General features: G+C 43.4%; 1 protein-coding gene across 3 annotated transcripts in view; it reads left to right on the top strand.

The window, feature by feature from the left end:
* enox2 (ecto-NOX disulfide-thiol exchanger 2) overlaps positions 1-19292 on the top strand; it is a 117265-nt gene that overhangs the window by 66752 nt on the left and 31221 nt on the right. For 2 of the 3 annotated variants that reach the window (XM_079269007.1, XM_079269006.1), the window contains exons 4-7: positions 4687-4842; positions 5762-5827; positions 10284-10490; positions 18141-18374. In XM_079269007.1, the coding sequence (XP_079125133.1) occupies positions 4687-4842; positions 5762-5827; positions 10284-10490; positions 18141-18374 (663 nt within the window). The remainder of the gene's footprint in view (positions 1-4686; positions 4843-5761; positions 5828-10283; positions 10491-18140; positions 18375-19292) is intronic. The other variant, XM_079269008.1, reaches the window with a different exon arrangement.

Genomic DNA, 19292 nt, shown 5'->3' with positions numbered 1-19292 from the left:
AGTATGTCGAGGGAAAATAAATACGGCAGAAGTTATAGGGCTGCAGAAATGGGACTTCCTGACAGTTCTTCCTCTGCATGGCAGCTATATTGGATTGTAGGCTAGATATTGCTAAAGGCTGGATTTGTTATGGAGATGGGACTGTGGAGGTGTCAGATAAAGAAGACAGATATTTGAAGGCAACATAAAGGAGCAGATTCTTATTTAGATGTAATGCAATAAAGAGATGGAATATCTTTTATAAACAGGGAGCTTCAGAAAGCGTTTTTGTTTTTATCCTGTCCTGCCGGTTGGAGAAATGTTCCTGTAAGAGAAATGAAGTCGGATGTGTTCATATAACAATGCAAAGGGGGGGGGGGGAGGAGGGGACTCTTGGCAGAGATCGTGCGAGGCAGATTTCAGCCACTGGTAGGGTTCCAGGTGGCGTGGCTAGCTCGCCTCATTTGAGAATATTATGCAGCATGCCTCACAGCCCCCCCCCCCCCACCACCACCCCGCCGCTGACTGCTAGAAGGGACGTTTACCCTGGGAATCAGACAGGGGATAGACGGGGAGGGGAGACGAGGATGACACGAATAGCCAGGAGCTTCACAAAATCAAATGTCAGGTTTTTTCTATATATATATACATATACATCTCTCTGCACCTCCTGATTGATGGGCAGCTCCAAATCGAATAACTTTGAGGAAACCTCGGAGAAATAGATTGTTTAGCATCAGGTGGAAAGAAGAGCATTTGTACGAAATTCTCTCTTGCGTGTGCACTCATGCATGTTACTGTACACGGAAGAGGTGCGAGCAGGGAGATGTTTGTGAGTTTCAGTATTTGTTACCGGATTGAGAGTACCGACCGAAGCAAGTAGACGAGCGTGGTGAAAGGGATCAGACAGATGTGTGGGTGGACCCCGCCGCAGGTTGCTTTTGTTGTCCCACTTCAAGAGGACATTTTCGCTCTCTCGATCTCCGCAGCCCCTTTTTTTCTCGCAGCGGATCCGCAATAGTGCCGTAAAGAAGACGCTCCGTTGTGCCGGCTTTGCTTTTTCACACTGAAGCAAACAACGGTGAAGTTTCCACAGATTCAAAGAGACCCGCTCTCACCGAGTGCACAGCGTGGAGGCTTTTAGCACGTTATTGAACGGTGCAGCATGTATTGCCAGGGAACAACGTTCCTTTCAAAGAGAGTCATTTGATATTCAGAAGAAAATTCATAGTTTTAGATATAAAATGTCAAAAGCATTTTTTTGGTCCTCTTAGAAATGCAAGAGAAATTCTAAACTTTTGGCTGCAACTAATCATTTTCACAATCAATTCGTCGATCCGTTTCCCAGAGCCCACGGTGTCGTGTTTAAATGGTTTGTTTTGTTCCACCACACAATCCACAACCCCAAAAATATTCAGCTTGCCGGTACTTTCATAAAAGACAAAGAAAACCACCAGATATTCACATTTCAGAAGCTGGAATCACTTTATTTTCATTACATTCTGCCTGAATTAATGAAGATAATTGTTGCTGATAAATTCTTCTGTCAAATGACTAATCAAGTAACCCACTAATCATCTCAACTCTTCTTCTCAAGTACTTAACCACTGCAATCATCCGCTCATTTGCACATTTGTCGAGGCTTCCCTTCATGACCCGACTCTCGTTGTCTCAACCTTCTCAGGCTGGTATCTCATCTGCTGTTCATCTAGTCTGCTGGCTGAATAAATTAAACAGGAGTAATGGTCTCACAGAGTGTTTCTGTGTCCAGTCGTGTTCACTATTTAGTATCAGTCTATGAAGTACAAGGCTAGTGTTCTCGACGGTAGCTGTATTTGGTGTGAAACCGTTGTTTCAGTGTGGCTTTAGCGTTCCTTTGGATGCGTTCTAGTATGAGGTAACTGTGATGTAGGCGCCCTGATGACCCACTCACCGACTCGTCCCCGCAGCATTACAGATTAGTGGATGTTGAATGGAGTTGCTCTGCCTTTTTATATTTATGAAAGTGTAGCCCAGCGCTCTGTGGCAGCAGCTGCTTATTAACCCCGTTCACACCCGCCTCCACTTGATTGGCTGCAAATGTAATTTCGGATTGATTTCAGAATCGCATTGATCTCCGTTAAATGCTCCTGTTGGACCAGGGTCTGCCTTTATTTGTAATGGACAGTGGACTTTTTCTTCTAACAATAAACAATTAGGCTCACTTTGTCTGAAAAAACTGGAAAAGAAATGAGATTTATTAAAAATGACTCTAACATCGATCCTCTGCTCGTGGCAGAAATGTTAAAACTGCACCAGCTGTTACATTCTCAGCCTGTAGGGGGCAACATGCCTACACACACCTGCAGGTCTAAAGTCATTGCTTTGTGGCGCTGGTTGGCATTTGTTCTCTCTTGTGCAGAATCTGCAGCCTTGTTAGATTTCATTCTATGAGTTTGTGAGTGACTCACCGGCTGATCCTTTTAAGTTGTCTGCACCAAAACAAACGATGAAAAGAGATACATCACACCTCATTGACTTTAGTGGGGCTACTGGCTGTTGTGAAAGCGCGACTAAAATACAAATCTTTCCGGAGTTTTGTACCGTGAGACATCCGTGAGTTAGAGAATGTCCTCTGAAAACTGCAGCTGTTGTCGGCAGAAATGATGGGAATAAACTACAGGATGCTCATTTCACACTGGCTGGCAAAACAGTCAAACCCAAATCTATAAATCCTTTCCAAATGTAAACTCTACTCTAAATACACTACTGTTATTTCTAGTTGAAATAACAACACAAATTTGAATTTATGTCTGGAACATTACAGCAAATCCCTTGGAAAACTGTATAAATACATACATTGGATGAATTGCAGCAGTCTGCATGTTCATCTGTGTCCACTTATGGCGTACATTGTAATGAGTAGCACTAGCAGGAGGGAGGAAATATGGAATGTACGTGATGAAACGTGGCTACGTGGTTGAGAGTGGATATGAGAGAACTCTGCTGTAGCTGGAAAGAAGTAAATAATCTCCTTTATTACACACGGCTCTGCTACATGCTTGCTGCAGGTCTTTGGCTCTTAATGGACGAGGATAAATACACAGACACTCTCACCAACACACACACACACACACACTCCAGAGGGAACATGAGCAGCACTGCAGTGAAATTGCACTGGCCAAGCCCTGATGTAACCAGATCGTTTCCTCCGTGTGAGCTCAAATCTAGTTTGCTTTGCATCAATACACGACATATGAACTCATAAGCTCGTTTCCTAATTTTACCACTGGAACAGTGGAGCGTTGGCGCGGCGGGAAAATGGAGTATGATTTCCAGAAGTATCGTATCCGAGATTCACTGAATTCAGCCTCTGTCTATGTAAAGTGTTTGGCATTCAGGTTGGTTATTGATCCAGCCTCCCATCTTCTCCCCTTCTCTCCGTCTTCCTCTCCTTTCACCTCAACGTGCAGAAGAAGCCATCTATCGCCTGGTCCTTCTTGTCACCTGTCTCCTCTCACTCAGACACCTGGTCAGGAGACCGATGGCGAGGTCATCAACAGACGCATCATTTCCATTTTATGTTCCTTTTAATGTAGATCGCCAGGCTTCCACTCTGTCCTCGTTTTTTATCCTTCAGCCGGTTTTATCAGTCCAACGTCCACACCCTCTCTGGCTCCAGGGACCTATTCTGAGTCTTCTGTAATGTGCATATTCCTCAACTCTCCTTCACTGGGTGTAATTTAATTCATCCATTTTCTCTCCTGCAGTAGATTTAGAGGAAATCAGTTATAAGGAAATGTAGTATCTATTTCCTGTGGTGCTGTACACTGTATCCTCCTTCACTGGATGCATTGCTGTTGAAGATCAGAAAAGTCATAACTATAATGGAAACCACGTAATGTCTGTTGCTGTTATTCTCTGTGGGAATCTCACAATGAACCTCAAGTGAATACCTAATGACAGGTACAGCAATAATAGTCAGTTTTGGTGTAAATTCAACTGTATGTATATTATTGGTCAAAGTTAAACACGTGTTGTATTTCTCTCTGATTCTACTCGTCACTGTGTTGCCTGTTTATTTATGTCATTACTCGTATTTCATCAACTGTGTCTCGCAGTCGGCCGGTATCAGCTTCTGGTTCCCATTAATTCCAGTACATGTCTAGTACATCCCAGCGTGTATGTGTAACCTCTAGTGACGGATTTGTTTCAGCAGAGCACTGCTCCTGCATGCACGTAAACACCCTGCGGCATAATTGTCGACTCCAAATCCTCTGCAGGTGATGTTGAGGCACACGCTGGAGGGCAGCTTCATTTCCATTTCCGAAAACTCCATACTGGTGCATATGAAAGCACATGTGTGTGTGTGTGTGTGTGTGTTACGTAAGTGTTCGGATCCAGCTCTGTGCATTATCCATAAGGTCATCACTCAAGCAGCGGGAGCGACAGCGAGAGTGACTCAGTGAAAACTTCTGAAAGTATGCATGATGTTTGTGCGATGATTTATTCATGAATGGCTGCGTATTCTATTATGAGTAGGCTGCTCGTGTGTCACTGGTGTTGACAGAAGAGTCACTCGGGGAATAAGTACACAACTTAAAAGGCTGAAGTAATACTCGACCAAAGGCTATCTGTTGGAAACAAGTCAGTGTTTGAATGTTGTTGCGTCGGCGTTCTCCTTTTTCCCCGTGTGTCATCTCATTCAGTCTTCTCTCCTGCCTCCAGACTTTGATCCCAGCCTCGGGATGATGGCTGGAATAACCCCGCTGAATCCCATGATGCCCGGCCTCGGTATGGTGCCCCCACCCCTCTTCCAGGATCTGCCAGTTATCAAGGAGATCATCCACTGCAAGAGCTGCACCCTGTTCCCCCCCAACCCCAGTAAGTCGTGATGTCATGCCAATCATGCACCTTCTGCACCCACCGACAGTCACACCGCGATGAAACGCATGTCATTATTAGCGCCTTGGAGACATAGACAATATACTCGACTTGTTTCATGAGCCCACGGCCCCCCTGTGGTGGGAATTTTGTATTCAAGCTTTCATTCTCGCAACAATCGCCTCCAGCAGTCACAGATAGACATGTTTTAGTTCCTCTCTGTTTGCTTCTCTGTCTGCTCATATGCCACTGCATCCACAATGTTTACTCAGTCAGGTTGAGGTCCCTCTAACTCTGTCAGCCTTCTCTGTACAGCATCATTCCCTAATACCATAAAATCAATGCTGACATGTTTTGTATGCTTATATTTCCATTTTTCCTGCCAAATGTGGAATTGTAGTTGTTTTGACTTGACTTGAGAATGTAATTTATGTTACATTATATTATCAGGGCTGCAGCGAAGGATTAGTTTCATGATCGATTAACCTGCCAATACTATAAAAAGTGCACAGATCTTCTCAAAAGATGTGCTTAGTAAGTGACCAGTGAGTGTGGTTAGATGTCAGCATGTATATTAGTTCAGAGCAGACTTGAGATTATGCTTTTGTTTCATATGTCAGACCCCAAGAATCTTCTAAACAATTTACCATTCCAATCTGGGAAACCTCAATCACCAATGCGTGTTGTTGCTCTTTATTTCTTCTCCCCTCTTCCTGCCAAACGATGAACCTCTTCATCATGAGGTGCATTTACGTCAGCACAGCAAACTCTCAGGGCAAGTCACTTTGTGTAATCTGCCTCGATGTGTGCTGCACAAGCTGTTGTTTATATTAATCTCACCTCCACCTTCCAAGTATTCAGAGTTAGGAAACAAGTAGTGGGGGGTGCTTTTGATTGATCCCACCTTTTGCTTTTTCAGATTTCCTGCTAGAAAAGTTTCTGCCTGGGGACTTTATTCAAACAAGTCTTACAAGTCATCTTCAAGGTGAACTAAAACAAAAGCTCCTCGACGCAGTAGCATTTGGGAGTTTACCATCTTTTCACAAAACCAAACACACACTCTTGCATTCTCCTTTTTTTTTTTTTGCTCGCCACACATATAATACAGTTTTTTCAGATGTGCTTGCATGTATGTGGTGTGCATTATGGCTCATTGTGAACTGTCACTGTCGCAACATGGTGCAGGAGGAGAAGCTGATTAAAAGTTCAACTTCACAGAGGAGCATATTTCTCGCTTGTCGTCAATGTGAGGAAACGTACAAAAAATATCATAAGATCCTCCGAGTGGAGTTGTAATATATATTATTGAATACTAAGTATTGCTGTGAACCGGAGATGTGTTCGGGATGCAGCTGGTTCCTCAGTCTGTGAGGAAAGCGAGCGTTGATGCATGCTGCTTTCAGGCTTTTTTATCAAATATCGCAGGCAAAGCGCTGGTGTCGATCACAAGTAGTCACGCTCAACCTGACACCACATGCAGCATCCCCGCTCACTGACCTGTAGCCGAGCAGCTACCTGCGGCACTCCCTCAGCTCTCCCCCTCGTCCACTCCCTCCTCAGTGTGCATCTCTTTACCGTGAGTGTGCCTCCTCATCCTCGTTGCATCCTTCTCCCTTCTCCTTTTCCATTCAGCCTTAACCCCTCGTTCACCTTCTCCACTGACGCTTCCTCCCTCTCACCTGTCCAGTGCTGACAGTGGTATAGTGGCTCTTTTTTTTATCTACGTAGTTTAAAAAGACTGACTAGACTTGTGGACTCACTTGACAATCTAATTGGACATCAAACTCTATTGTCTGTCTCTTGCGCTTTCTAAATTTCTGAATGCAGTCTGAGGAGAAATAATTATCTTTTAAGGAAAAGATTGAGCTTTGAGGATAGTGGCAGTGTGTTACATATGCACACATATATTTAGCTTAAATGAAGAAAGATGCCAACTACAGTAGTTTACATTTTTTAAAAACACCTGAAAAAGTGATTAAGTAACTTTCAAATCTAAATTCATCAGTCAACCAACATCCTGATGAGAAACTGACTGAAATAGATGCGGAAGTGTCCGTGTGGTGCAACGTGCTGGCCGTGATGTTCGTGTCTGTGTGTGATAAATCTTCGCTGCCCGCTCTTCGTTCATGTGTGACGTGAATGGACGACACATGTTTACTGGAGTGTTTGTAAATGCAGTTTATCTTCTGAATAACAGTCCTCGGAGGGATGCGGCCCCCCTCGGACTGTAAAAGGGTGTTTAGCCGGTCGAGGTGATGGATGGTGATGACCTGTGTTAGTGGAGCTTCACCAGTGGGTGGCCACACAGACGGCAGGCCTGAGGGACGGGGCTGGACTGAGAGTCAGACTGTGTTTGCGTTACAGCAGCCTCCGTATTTATCCAAAGTAACATGACAGAATAAAAGCACATAAACCAGCGTATTAGTCAGCCAGTGATTCATAATGGACCACAATGCGGTCTGCTAGTTTTCAAAACATATATTTACTAAATGGGCAGAAAGCTAGAAAGTCTTGTATATTATATTTCCAACAGATTCAATTCAGGCAGTTTGTGTTTATTGCATTATGTTATTATTTCAACTATTATAATCCTCAATATATGCAAATAAGTTGATACAAATATTACAGTTGTTCTATAATATAATGCGGTTTTCAAACTTTCTGCATCCTCTTCATAACCTGTCAGGATCTCTCCCTTCTGCATCCACCCTCTCACTCCTCTCACTCCTCTCACTCCTCTCACTCCTCTCACTCCTCAGTTCCTCTGTCTGGATTCTAAAATTGTCAACCTTAAAGCGTCTCACATTTACTCAAAGGGGACACGCAGAGCGAGTTAGAATTAGGACCAAACAAATACTTTTTAGAAGCGTCTGGCAGCAGCACCAACGGGTTCTGATTCCCACAGCGTCTCCCTCTGTCCTCTCCAGGTCTTTCTCTGCAGTTTTATGCAAATAACAAGTAGGTGAACCTGATGAAATCCCTTCGACTGTTCACAAATGCTCCTAATATATTGTATGATATCATGTATTTCTTGTTATTCAATCAAGAAATCATGAATAATGAATTTGAATCTTCTGCATTTGCATAAAATTTGCTTAACGGTGTCCCTGTCGTCTTCATCAAACACTCGTGGACAAAAAGTGTCCGTCCATTTGGAACTCTTTGTCTGCACCCCTTGTAGTCTTTCCCGTCGATCTCAACTCAACACGAGTCTAATTCTGGAAGTCAAGGACTGGAACTGCAGTCAGTGTTTTGCTTTCCCTGTCACATTGTAAAGGAAAGCGGAGGCAGAGGGAGGGCTACGCAGCTGAAGAAAGGGAGGGGGGAGGGAGGGAGGGAGGCAGAGCAAGTGAAGAGAGAGGGGCAGTGCTGGCGGGAAGTTTAGTTTCAGCTCTTCAGAGTACTGCGTGAGAGTAAAAGGAGCTCTGACAGCAGACGGATTGTGAGCAGATGAATCGTTTCACTGCTCGGCATGTCATAATTCTTCTTCTTTTTTTGTAAATGATGTATCTCACCTGGCTGGGTGATTTATTGTCGTACCATTAGGATGCATCATAAATGTGTGGCAGCAATACAGCTCTGGCTCAATACAGTTGTCTTCTCAGATTGCTGAGCTCTCGACTTCGTCACGTGGACTCCGCTGAGAAACGTCCTTTCAGTTCGCATTGTGATCTCATTGTTTGGTTCTCCAGCAAAGTCTTGTACAGTTGAGGGTTAAGTTTTTAAGAATTGACTGGATATGCTTTTCCTCTCAGGGTTTTATTGAGAGAGGGCAGAGGGTAGGAAGAGTTCTTATATCCGTTTCTTTGGCGTACGAGAATCTTAAAAAAAAAAGGGAGCCAGAAGGACAGATCGGAAAATCTGAATGTAGGCCACGAGAGCTGTCGCATCGGATGAACTTCTTTACCCACTGTTTGTTTTACAGAACAGATTTTTCTGTTCAATATCAGTGATTCTGCGGCGAGTTTACCGCCGCACTTAGACTGTTCTTCTGTCTGACAGTGAGAGGAAGCCGATGAAACGTCTGTGTGACGGCACCAGACCGATGCTCGGTCTTCAAATCCTTTTGATCGCGCGCATAAGAGACCGCACGATATCTGGATTAATCCACTTGCTGCTTATCAGCGAGGCCCCTCGTGAAACACTCCAGGTGTCCGACCAAGTTCAACTCGGGTTGAACTTGGCCTTTCGAGCAGACATCCAGAAATCCAGCATCCTCAGCGTTCCACTGATTAGCCGGTTCACTCCTCCATAGATCCCCGCTAATCACATTCATCATGAATGAGAAAGCTGATCTATCGGAGATTAGATCAGTTAACACTCATCTGTGTTGAATAAGGGATTTCTGCAATGCCGGGGACCTTTCACATGAGAGGGTTTGCAATCACTTTGTGGCCAAAAGGATTTAATTTCCATGCATGGAATGGTTTTGATATTAACATTCATCTAACAAAAAAAACAAACCATCTGAGCATATTGCTCAAAGTTAGCATTATTCATGCATTAGGCTTTATCGGGGGTTTTTTAGGTCATAAGTGCTGTGTTTAAAATGTGACTTCATTGAATTTTGTAGCACCGTGCTCCAAAATATGGCCTGTGTTTTTCAGAGTCGTTGATCGTATTATACACAGATTTATTCTTCTTCTTCTTCTGTAAATGTTGTGTGGCCTGGCTCCTGTTCTTCTGAATATGGAGTTAGACCCCATATTTTTAATTCATGCCCTCTGGATATCGTGTATTTGCTTTTGTTTTCCTTCGTCGTTATGTGGGGATTGGATCAGTAGAGTCTCCTCTTTGCAGTTATTGAAGTCCCACTTTCCCCTCTTCAGAATCTCTCCCTAAATATTTTGATAGATCTTTCAGTTCCATCATATTTCCGTCTATATTTTTAACTTCCATGCATGTTTAATATATGTATGCACCTGCTAGGCAGTCTGTACGATACAAACACCCAGGCTTTTTGTTATTTGTTGGAATCGTTGCTGTTCAAATGTTGGCATATATTTTTGTTTCAGAGCTGCTCTTCTCTCTGTTCAGAGAGCACAACATTGTTGTTATTTGGATTTTTCTTTTGTTGGCTGTACATACGAGCATACTTATTTATTGTTGAGTAAAAACAAAAGACAGGAAATCAGACCTCCTGATCTCTCCCAAAATGGTTTCCAGCAGCGATCAGAACAGTATGTTCTCGCAATTGGACACATTGTTGTTATATTCTCAAAGAGCATAATTCATACGCAAAATCGAGTGCCAGTGTTCTGCGACAACTGAATTATTCCTTGAGTTGTTTGTGTTTCAGCTGTATTATCTCCACATAAATGCAAGTGCACACACATTCATCATTCAGATTATTGTTTTCCAGCCATGTCTTAATATTTCAACCGAGTGATGGCTGATAAATAACTGTTGTTTACTCTCTTTGCTCCACCACTTTTGAACAGACCTTCCGCCTCCGGCCATGAGGGAGCGCCCTCCGGGGTGTAAGACGGTGTTCGTCGGCGGTCTGCCCGAGAACGCCACAGAGCAGCTCATCGTGGAGATCTTCGGGCAGTGTGGCGAAATCACCGCCATACGCAAAAGCAAGAAAAACTTCTGCCATATCAGATTTGCCGAAGAGTTCACTGTGGACAAGGCTCTCTATCTGTCGGGTAAGCTGTCGTGACTCTACAACCTTATTCTGTAAGAGCTCATTGGCACAAGCAAGACTACAAACTCCCATGGACCATGTTAAGCGAGTTACAACTGGAGCCCTCTGTCGGTTGTCAGAAGAACAATTGCATCAAAAGGAAGTTGAAGACACAAGCCTTTAAGGTGCATTTTTGTAAGAAAACTAAAGCTGACACTGTTATTATCTGCAGCCTTAATTAATTCACTTACGGGTTAATTGTAGATGAATTGAAACGACAAACCATTTGCAATTTATTACAGCTGTGATTCCTGCCATCCTCCCAATAGCAGCGCTGGCCGAGGCTCATGCGTGTTGTATTATTTGGACTATAATACATCCATCTGTCATCCCAAACCAACACAAAAAAATATGATTTTTTTTCCCGAAACGGGTAAAAATAATTACAGCTGGTGGCCAGGATCATTAAATTATTCAGGATAGTCTGGGAAAAAAACACACATAACCAGCAGTTTCACCCTCTTTGCAACTGTATTGGGTTTACTATTGGAAAGAACAGTTGGGAAGCAGTGGTTGGGATTAATAATGGACTATAGCCGACTAGAAACAGGAGATATAAATGAGCATTAACTCAGAAAAAGCACATCTAATAACCGTGTGACACCAGCTTATGGTTTCTTATCTTATCTTCATTTTCACAGCTGCTTCTATGGCCCAGATGTCCTAAATCTGTCTGTGCTGGCCGTATATTCCTACTTTGAAAAACCCATTTAACCTAGAAGCCAGTTCAGTAGTATTCCCAGCATTATTAAGTCACAATGTCTGTGTGTGTTTGTGTGGGAGTCATGTTGAATGACACGGTGCTGGTGATTTAGCCTGCCTCTATTCTTACGGTGCTGAGGTCCATATATTAACCAGATGACAGAGCTGTGTGGTTTTCCCATACAAAATACCCCACACACGCACACACACACATGCACACACACACACACACACACATGCATACACACACTCTGCAAACACAATACCCAGCAATGACGCAAACTCCAGCACACTGAGATCTCCTCCATATGAAATATTGAAGTCGTGGTAGATTGGGAGCCTGAAGCAGAAGAGAGTGGGCTGAAATAGAAAACCCCCGAACTCGCACTCATTTCTTTTCCTGTATGCAGTGGCATCTACCACGACCCCCCCCCCCCCCCCTCTCCTGTGATTAGTGTGTTTGGCCTCGCAGTGAATCACACTGGGCATCATTACCGTGTCCTGCTAGAGCACACATGTGTACCCAGACACTCAAACTCAATCATTTTAACCAATTAAATCACAAAATGGGCATTTCCCTTCTGATCCGCAACCAGCCATTAGTGAGTCAGGAGGAGAGAGCGTGGGGATAAGAGGGAAGAAGGGGGTATTGAAGGGATATTGTGGTCTTTCAGCGCCTCGAGAGAAGGCAAGGCAAGGCAAGTTTATTTGTATAGCACATTTCAACAACAAAGTAATTCAAAGTGCTTCACATAAAACCATTAAAAGCATCAAAACATAAGGCAAAAGAAAAGGAGATTTAAAAACAATTAAGAACATTCATTAAAACATTAAAAAACAGTGCAAGAAATAAAATGCAGTACTAAAATGCAGAAATGCAGGAAATTGATGAATATATGAATTGAATGTGGTTCAATTAAAGGCAGCAGCAAACAGAAAAGTCTTCAATCTTGATTTAAATGAGCTGAGGGTCTCAGCAGACCTGCAGCTTTCTGGGACTTTGTTACAGATATGTGGAGCAGAAAAACTGAACGCTGCTTCTCCATGTTTAGTTCTGACTCTGGGAACAGAAAGTAGACCGGTACCAGACGACCTGAGGGGTCGGGATGGTTCATAAGGTAGCAGCAGATCAGAGATGTATTTTGGCCCGAAACCATTCAGTGCTGTGTAAACCAACAGCAGGATTTTAAAGTCAATTCTTTGTTGGACAGGAAGCCAGTGCAAAGACATCAGAACTGGAGTGATGTGATCCACCCTCCTGGTCTTAGTGAGGAGTCGAGCTGCAGCGTTCTGAATCAGCTGCAGCTTTCTGACGGACTTTTTACAGAGACCTGTAAACACACCGTTACAGTAGTCCAGTCTGCTGAAGATAAATGCGTGGACAAGTTTTTCCAAATCCTGTTGAGACATAAATCCTCTAATCCTTGATATATTCTTCAGGTGATAGTAGGCTGATTTTGTAATGGTCTTGATATGGCTGTTCAGGTTGAGGTCTGAATCCATAACTACACCTAGATTTCTGGCTTGGTTTGTGGGTTTTAACATCAGTGATTGAAGCTGAGCGGTGATTTTCAATTGTTCGTCCTTGGTACCAAAAACAATTACTTCTGTTTTATCTTTGTTTAATTGAAAAAAATTCTGGCACATCCAGTTGTTGATTTGTTCAATGCAGTTACCCAGCCCTTGTATGGGATTATAGTCCCCTGGTGACATAGTTATGTAGATTTGTGTGTCGTCTGCATAATTATGATAACACACTTTGTTGTTTTCCATAATCTGAGCTGGTGGAAGCATGTAGATGTTGAACAGAAGAGGCCCCAGTATTGAACCTTGGGGAACACCACATGTCATTTTAGTCAGCTCTGATGTGTAATCAGCTACAGACACAAAGTATTCTCGGTCCTTCAAGTAGGATTCAAACCAGTTAAGTGCTGTGCCAGAGAGTCCCACCCAGATTTTTAGCCTTTCTAGGAGTATGGCATGGTCGACCGTGTCGAATGCAGCACTGACATCCAGTAACACTAAGACTGAACTTCTGCCATTGTCTATGTTTAAGTGGATGTCGTTGAAAACCTTAATAAGAGCAGTTTCAGTACTGTGGTGCTGTCGAAAGCCTGACTGGAAAACATCAAAGCAGTTATTTAAGAAGTTGGTCAGCTGTTGGAAAACCGCTTTTTCAATTATTTTACTTAAAAATGGGAGGTTTGATATTGGCCTATAATTTTTCATTATTGCGGAGTCTAAACTAGCCTTCTTTAGGAGTGGTTTGATGACTGCAGTTTTTAGGGCTTGTGGGAAGACACCTGAGAGAAGGGATGTGTTTACAATTTGTAAAAGATCAGTGGTCATGCAGTTTGAAATATTTTTGAAAAAGTGTGTTGGTAGAATATCCAAGCAGCAGGAGGATGACTTCAGATGTAGTATAATGTCTTCTAGGCTTCTACGGTCGATTGAATGAAATTGTGTCATGATATTTGAATGGATGTTATTCAGAGATCGGGACAACACATATCCTGTGGTTGATGTGGAGGCACTGACTGCTTGTCTAATTTTCTGAATTTTGTCAGTAAAAAAGGAGGCAAATTGATTGCATGCCCAGGTGGATTGGAGCTCAGCAGCTACCGACACTGGAGGGTTTGTTAGCCTGTCGACGGTAGCAAATAAGGCGCGTGTATTGTTCTTGTTTTTGGTTATGATGTCAGAGAAGAATGACTGCCTTGCATTTCTAAGTTCCAAATTATAATTGCGAAGTCTCTCTTTATAGATGTCACAGTGAACCTGGAGATTAGTTTTTCGCCACCTGCGCTCAGCTTTCCGACACTCTCGTTTCTCTATTTTGACCAACGTAGCATTTCTCCAAGGAGATCTTTGCTTACCCGAAACAACCTTCACTTTAGTGGGTGCAATGGCATCAATAATATTTTTAATTTTAAAATTGAAGCCATCTACAAGCTCATTGACTGAGAGGCAAAAGAGGGCTGGTGTGGAGGAGAACTTCTGAATAAATAGTTCACTGGTGTTTTCAGAGATGTAACGCTTTGTCACAACCTTGGTTTGGACATTTGTGTGCAAGGAGATTGCACTCTCAAAGGAAACACAGAAATGATCAGACAGTGCAACATCAGTCACAGCAACCTTGGAAATGTTTACACCTTTGGTGATGATTAGGTCCAGAGTGTGTGGATGTTGTGGGTGGGTCCTGTCACATGCTGAGTCAGATCATAGTTATCAAGGACACCACATAGTTCTATAGACTCTCTGTCCTGGGGATTATCAACATGGATATTAAAATCACCAACAATAACAACACAGTCAAAATCAATACAGATTACAGACAGCAGTTCAGTAAACTCATCAAAGACGGTTGCACAGTATTTAGGCGGTCTGTAAATGTTTAGGAATAAAGCTTGAGTGGAATTCAGAGCCACATATTCAAAAGAACCAAAATGACCAAAGGACATCTGCTTGCATTGAAGAGAATCATGAAATAAAACAGAAACTCCACCTCCTTTCTTATGCGCTGTTGTTTCACTCATGAAACTGAAGTTGGGAGGTGTTGATTCAATAACAACAGCTGCACTGTTATCTTGATTTAACCAAGTTACAGTTAAAAACAAAATGTCCAGTTTGTGCCTAACAATAAAATCATTGATTAAAAATGTTTTTCCTGACAGAGACCTGACATTTAATAAAGCTAAGTTTAATGTGGTTAAAGCTTTCTTTGCCCAATTTATTTGGACAGGCTGACGAGGAATGTATGCTAAGTTTGATAAGTTTGCAGGTTTACTATTGTTTCTTCGCAGCCTCACCTTTCTTTTTCTATAAACTTGCAGGACAGGAATTGAGACGGCTAGCTGCATACAGGGCCCCGACTTTTCCTGGAGAGAGTCATTGGTGTCATTAGCCTTGTAGCCTGGACCCAGAAGATATCAATTATTTCCTTTGTCAGGTAGGGGAGACAGAGGATGGTTGTGGAACTGTCGAGGAGTGTGTTTGGTTCCAGCAATGACCAGCTCTTTCATGTGGTCAGTGAACTCCAGGAGGGGGGAGGATGGGGAGAGTGTGAGAGAGGAAAGGGACCTGGATGGAATTTGGGGGGTGGAAGTAGGTGCTGGGGAGGGAGGTAACGACTCCTCGTCTAGGAAGGGTAGGGATGAGGTTGGAGACTCCTCCTTTTGGCTGTCGTTAGGCGGGGGCATCCTTCCCGTAAGGTCTCCATGGCAATGCTGTGTGGTTATCTCTTGTTTAGACTCCTCTTGTATCTTGTCCTTGGCAGTAGGGACAGACGGGTGACGCAGGGAGAAAAAATAGGTTTGAGGTAAACAGTTTTACCCCTGACTTGTTCAGGCAAACTCCATGCGCTGTAAAAAGATGTCTGCGCTCCCAGAAAAGGTAGAAATTGTTGATAAAATGTACTGAATGGTCAGTACATGCAGTTGACAGCCATTTGTTCAGTGCAAACAGCCTGCTGAATCCTTCATCTCCTCCTCTGACTGGTGGGAGAGGGCCACTGATGAACACCTTAGCCTTGACAGAGCTGACTGTGTTTAACAGATCAATAAAGTCTTGCTTCAGAACTTCAGACTGTTGTTTCACAATATCACAGCTTCCTGTATGCACGATGATGTTTTTCGCTGTGGGATAGTCAGCCACGATGTCCAGGATTTTGTCTCTCATGTCAGAGACCATATCTTTCGGAAAGCAGAGTATTTTGGTATTCTTGCTGCACAGTTTTCTGACATCTTTTACAGCATAGTCACCAACAATCAGAGTCTCAGGCCCAGTCATTAGCTTTGCCTGCGGCCTTTTACTCTCACATTGACTCTCAGTTCTTACCCCGCTTTGAGGAGCCAGCTGCTTATCCAGGTCATCAGATGGAGATTTAGGATCCTGCGACAATGGAGCAAATCGGTTTTGAAGTTGTAGGCTTGGTTGTTGTGGAGGTGTTTTGCAGGTTTTACTTTTCTCAGCTGTCCTTGGCTTTGTCCATCTGGGTGCAGGGGTTGAGGAGGAGTTCTGCCTGTGTGCTAGTGCAGGCCAGCCAGTCGCATCACAAATCTCAGGGCGCTGGGCTCTGCCTGTTAGTCGTCCTCCCACATATTTTATCTTCGGCTTTGCACCGAGAGAGTTCCAGGGAGGATTACCATTTGAAGATTCATTATCTGCTCTCTCCTCCTGTTTCTTGGTAGGCCTGGTTGTGCTAGTTAGCTGTGTCTTAGCTTGCGTTTGTCCAGTGTTTTGAGTCCATGGTAAAGTGGTATCATTCCCACACAGTCCATTTACCGCCACGTTTACTTCTAGTCGGTGGATTTTTGTTTCCAAGACTGCAATCTTCTGTAGGAGTTTGTAGTAGTCGTCCGTGGAGAAGGGAGGCATCTTGCTGCTACTTAGCTTTAGCTTAGCTGCTAGTTAGCATTAGCTAACAATCCAAATAGCTCGACGACTTTCTGGATTTGTCTTCACTCAAACGTTGAAGAGTGATATATGTGATATATCTGGCAAGATATATGTGATATATCTGGCAAATTGAAGCAAGAAAATGCAAGCAGAGGCAAGCAGAGGCAAGAGCAAGCAGCAAAGCGACTGCACTCTCTCATCAAGGACACAGATCTACACAGAAGTAATTGGCCTGCCGAAGTCTCTCTTGTGTATTGACCAAAGGATGCAGTCCTTCTGTACTCCACAAAACCCTGAATATTCAGTATATCTTGTCAAAGGAAGGGATCCAACTAGCAAAATAGATATGACGAGGATAAAGAGGGAGGTGGTAGGCAGGTAGACCCCGACAGAGAGCTCAGTGGTTTCTCTGTAATCTGTTAAGTAGTCTAAATACAGTTGGTGGGAAGTGACTCTATAGAGACTCAAGCTCATGTCTGTACCTGTTTGCTCTCCTGCTCCTTTATTCCTATGTAGCTATTCAGCTAACTCAAAATCATCGCCTCCAGGCATGTTTTTCATTTGCACAAATATTTTTAGTGCCCATATTTTAACACTTTTTCTTCTTTTTCTTTTTCTTAAAGCAGTCTAGAGATCTAAGATTTACATATTACCATATATACATATATTCTAATATAAGATATTTTATAGAATATGAAAAAAGAGTGACTGCCAGGTGCGAATGGGAAGTGTGAAGTTGACAGTTGTCAAAACTTAGAGGCATTCAGGCGTTGCGGCGGTCTCAAGATGGAAACCACATAACCGTGACTTCCTCAGTCTGAATGCGACGAGGGGCCTTTGTCACATGTCACCCTCTTTTCTCTCTCCCTGTTCCTTGATTCTCCCCACTGTCAAATATCTAATAACACGAGGCTACCGCCATGCTACAGGCAGCGGTGCTTTAAACTGAACGCTAACGTCGGCATGCTAACACGTTCACAAGGAAAATGCTAACATGTGGATGCTGAGCGAGTTAAATGTTTACCATCTTCACCATTTTAGTTTTGGGTGTTAGTTTGCTAGCATTTACTAGTTAGCACTGAACACAAAGTGCAGCGTGAAGTAAATTAAATGGTGGCGCTGCATGAAAGAAAGTCAGGGGATCATCAAAAGGGTTACCATTCAGCCTGAGGGGGAGGTGACTGTGTGCACCACGTTTCATGGAAATCCATGCAATAGTTGTGAAGGTATGTAACTCAAAGCTAAACCTTATGCTTGCGCTTGAAAAGTCAGGGGATAACCGAAGTCGTTAGGATTCATCCTCTGGGGACATTGAATGTCCGCACAAAACGTCATGCCACACATGCCAAAAAAATTAAATCAAAATGTAGCCAAGAAAAGTTATCTAAAAGAAACAAGGGGCATTTATTTTAATTGGTGAGTTCCCCGCTGTCCCATCTGGTTCTCCCATCATTTTTACTTTTTACTCTTTTTTTCTTCTTTTTTTTTCTCCCCACTCTTTTGCCTCCCATAGGTTACCGTATTCGTTTGGGCTCCAGCACAGACAAAAAAGACTCCGGCCGTCTCCACGTGGACTTCGCCCAGGCCAGAGACGACCTCTATGAGTGGGAGTGTCGCCAGCGCATGTTTGCCAGAGAGGAGAGGCACCGGCGCAAGATGGAGGAGGATCGCCTCCGGCCGCCCTCCCCTCCTCCCATCGTGCACTACTCGGAGCACGAGTCCAGCCAGCTGGGAGACAAGATCAAAGGTTGGCAAAATATAAAACATGTGCAGTAAAATATGCGCATGATATGATGGCACAAACATAACAAGCACAGCTCTGTAACGAAGTAAAACCTCAACACACACACAGTACTTTCTTTAATCAACCCAAGGGCATTTACATACACAGCACTAATTGTCACGTCGTTAAAGACCAAACGAAAGTAAATAATGATCAAATCATGGCACCATCATTATTTATGCAAAACACCAACTGCTAGGTAGGGAATAAGGTAAAAGAGTAGTTCTGTATGTGTGTATGTGCTCGTCCGTTTGTGCACTTGCAAGCCAAGGCATTACAGGAAGGGTCCTAAACTAACAAAGCAGTTCTCTCATGTTCCAACAAATTCAGGGAATTAGTTTTCAAAAGATGCTTCACAAAGGCTGTTAAGCACGGTATATCAGTTTCCTGTTCCCTCAGCACATGCTCTCCTCTCCTCTCCTGCTCATCCTCTCCATTTTCTCCTCTCTGCTCTTGTTTCCCCCCTCTTCTCAGCTTTCCGTCCAGTTTCTGCTTGAATAAACTTGTTTGACTGATAATAAATGGCACTTCCAGGTCTCAGTTCAAGTTGCCCGGTAACAGAATGTCTGTGACTTTGCCTCTCCATCATCTGCCTGTGTCTTTTCCAGCGCTCCCTCCCCTGGACCTGGTGAAAAGAACTCTTACACATTGTTGTTTCAGCCAAGCATTTGTTTGTGAACTCTTTGGGCTGCTGTTGTTAAAGCACACATCCCGGCTATTTGCCACAGATTTAGGTTTTCTCTTTCCTGAATCTTCCACCCATAAGAGAAGAAGTGGTTTAGCCTCTTTCAGTGCCAGTTATGTTCCTGTGCTCCAAATCCAATCTGTCCTTTCCATGACATCAAACTCACAGCAGGACTTTTTTTTTTACCAAGACCGCCT

Source organism: Melanostigma gelatinosum (assembly GCF_949748355.1).
Source record: "Melanostigma gelatinosum genome assembly, chromosome: 5".
Taxonomy (NCBI): domain Eukaryota; kingdom Metazoa; phylum Chordata; class Actinopteri; order Perciformes; family Zoarcidae; genus Melanostigma; species Melanostigma gelatinosum.
The sequence above is the reverse complement of the archived record's forward strand: the minus strand, read 5'-3'. Positions and strand labels throughout refer to the sequence as shown.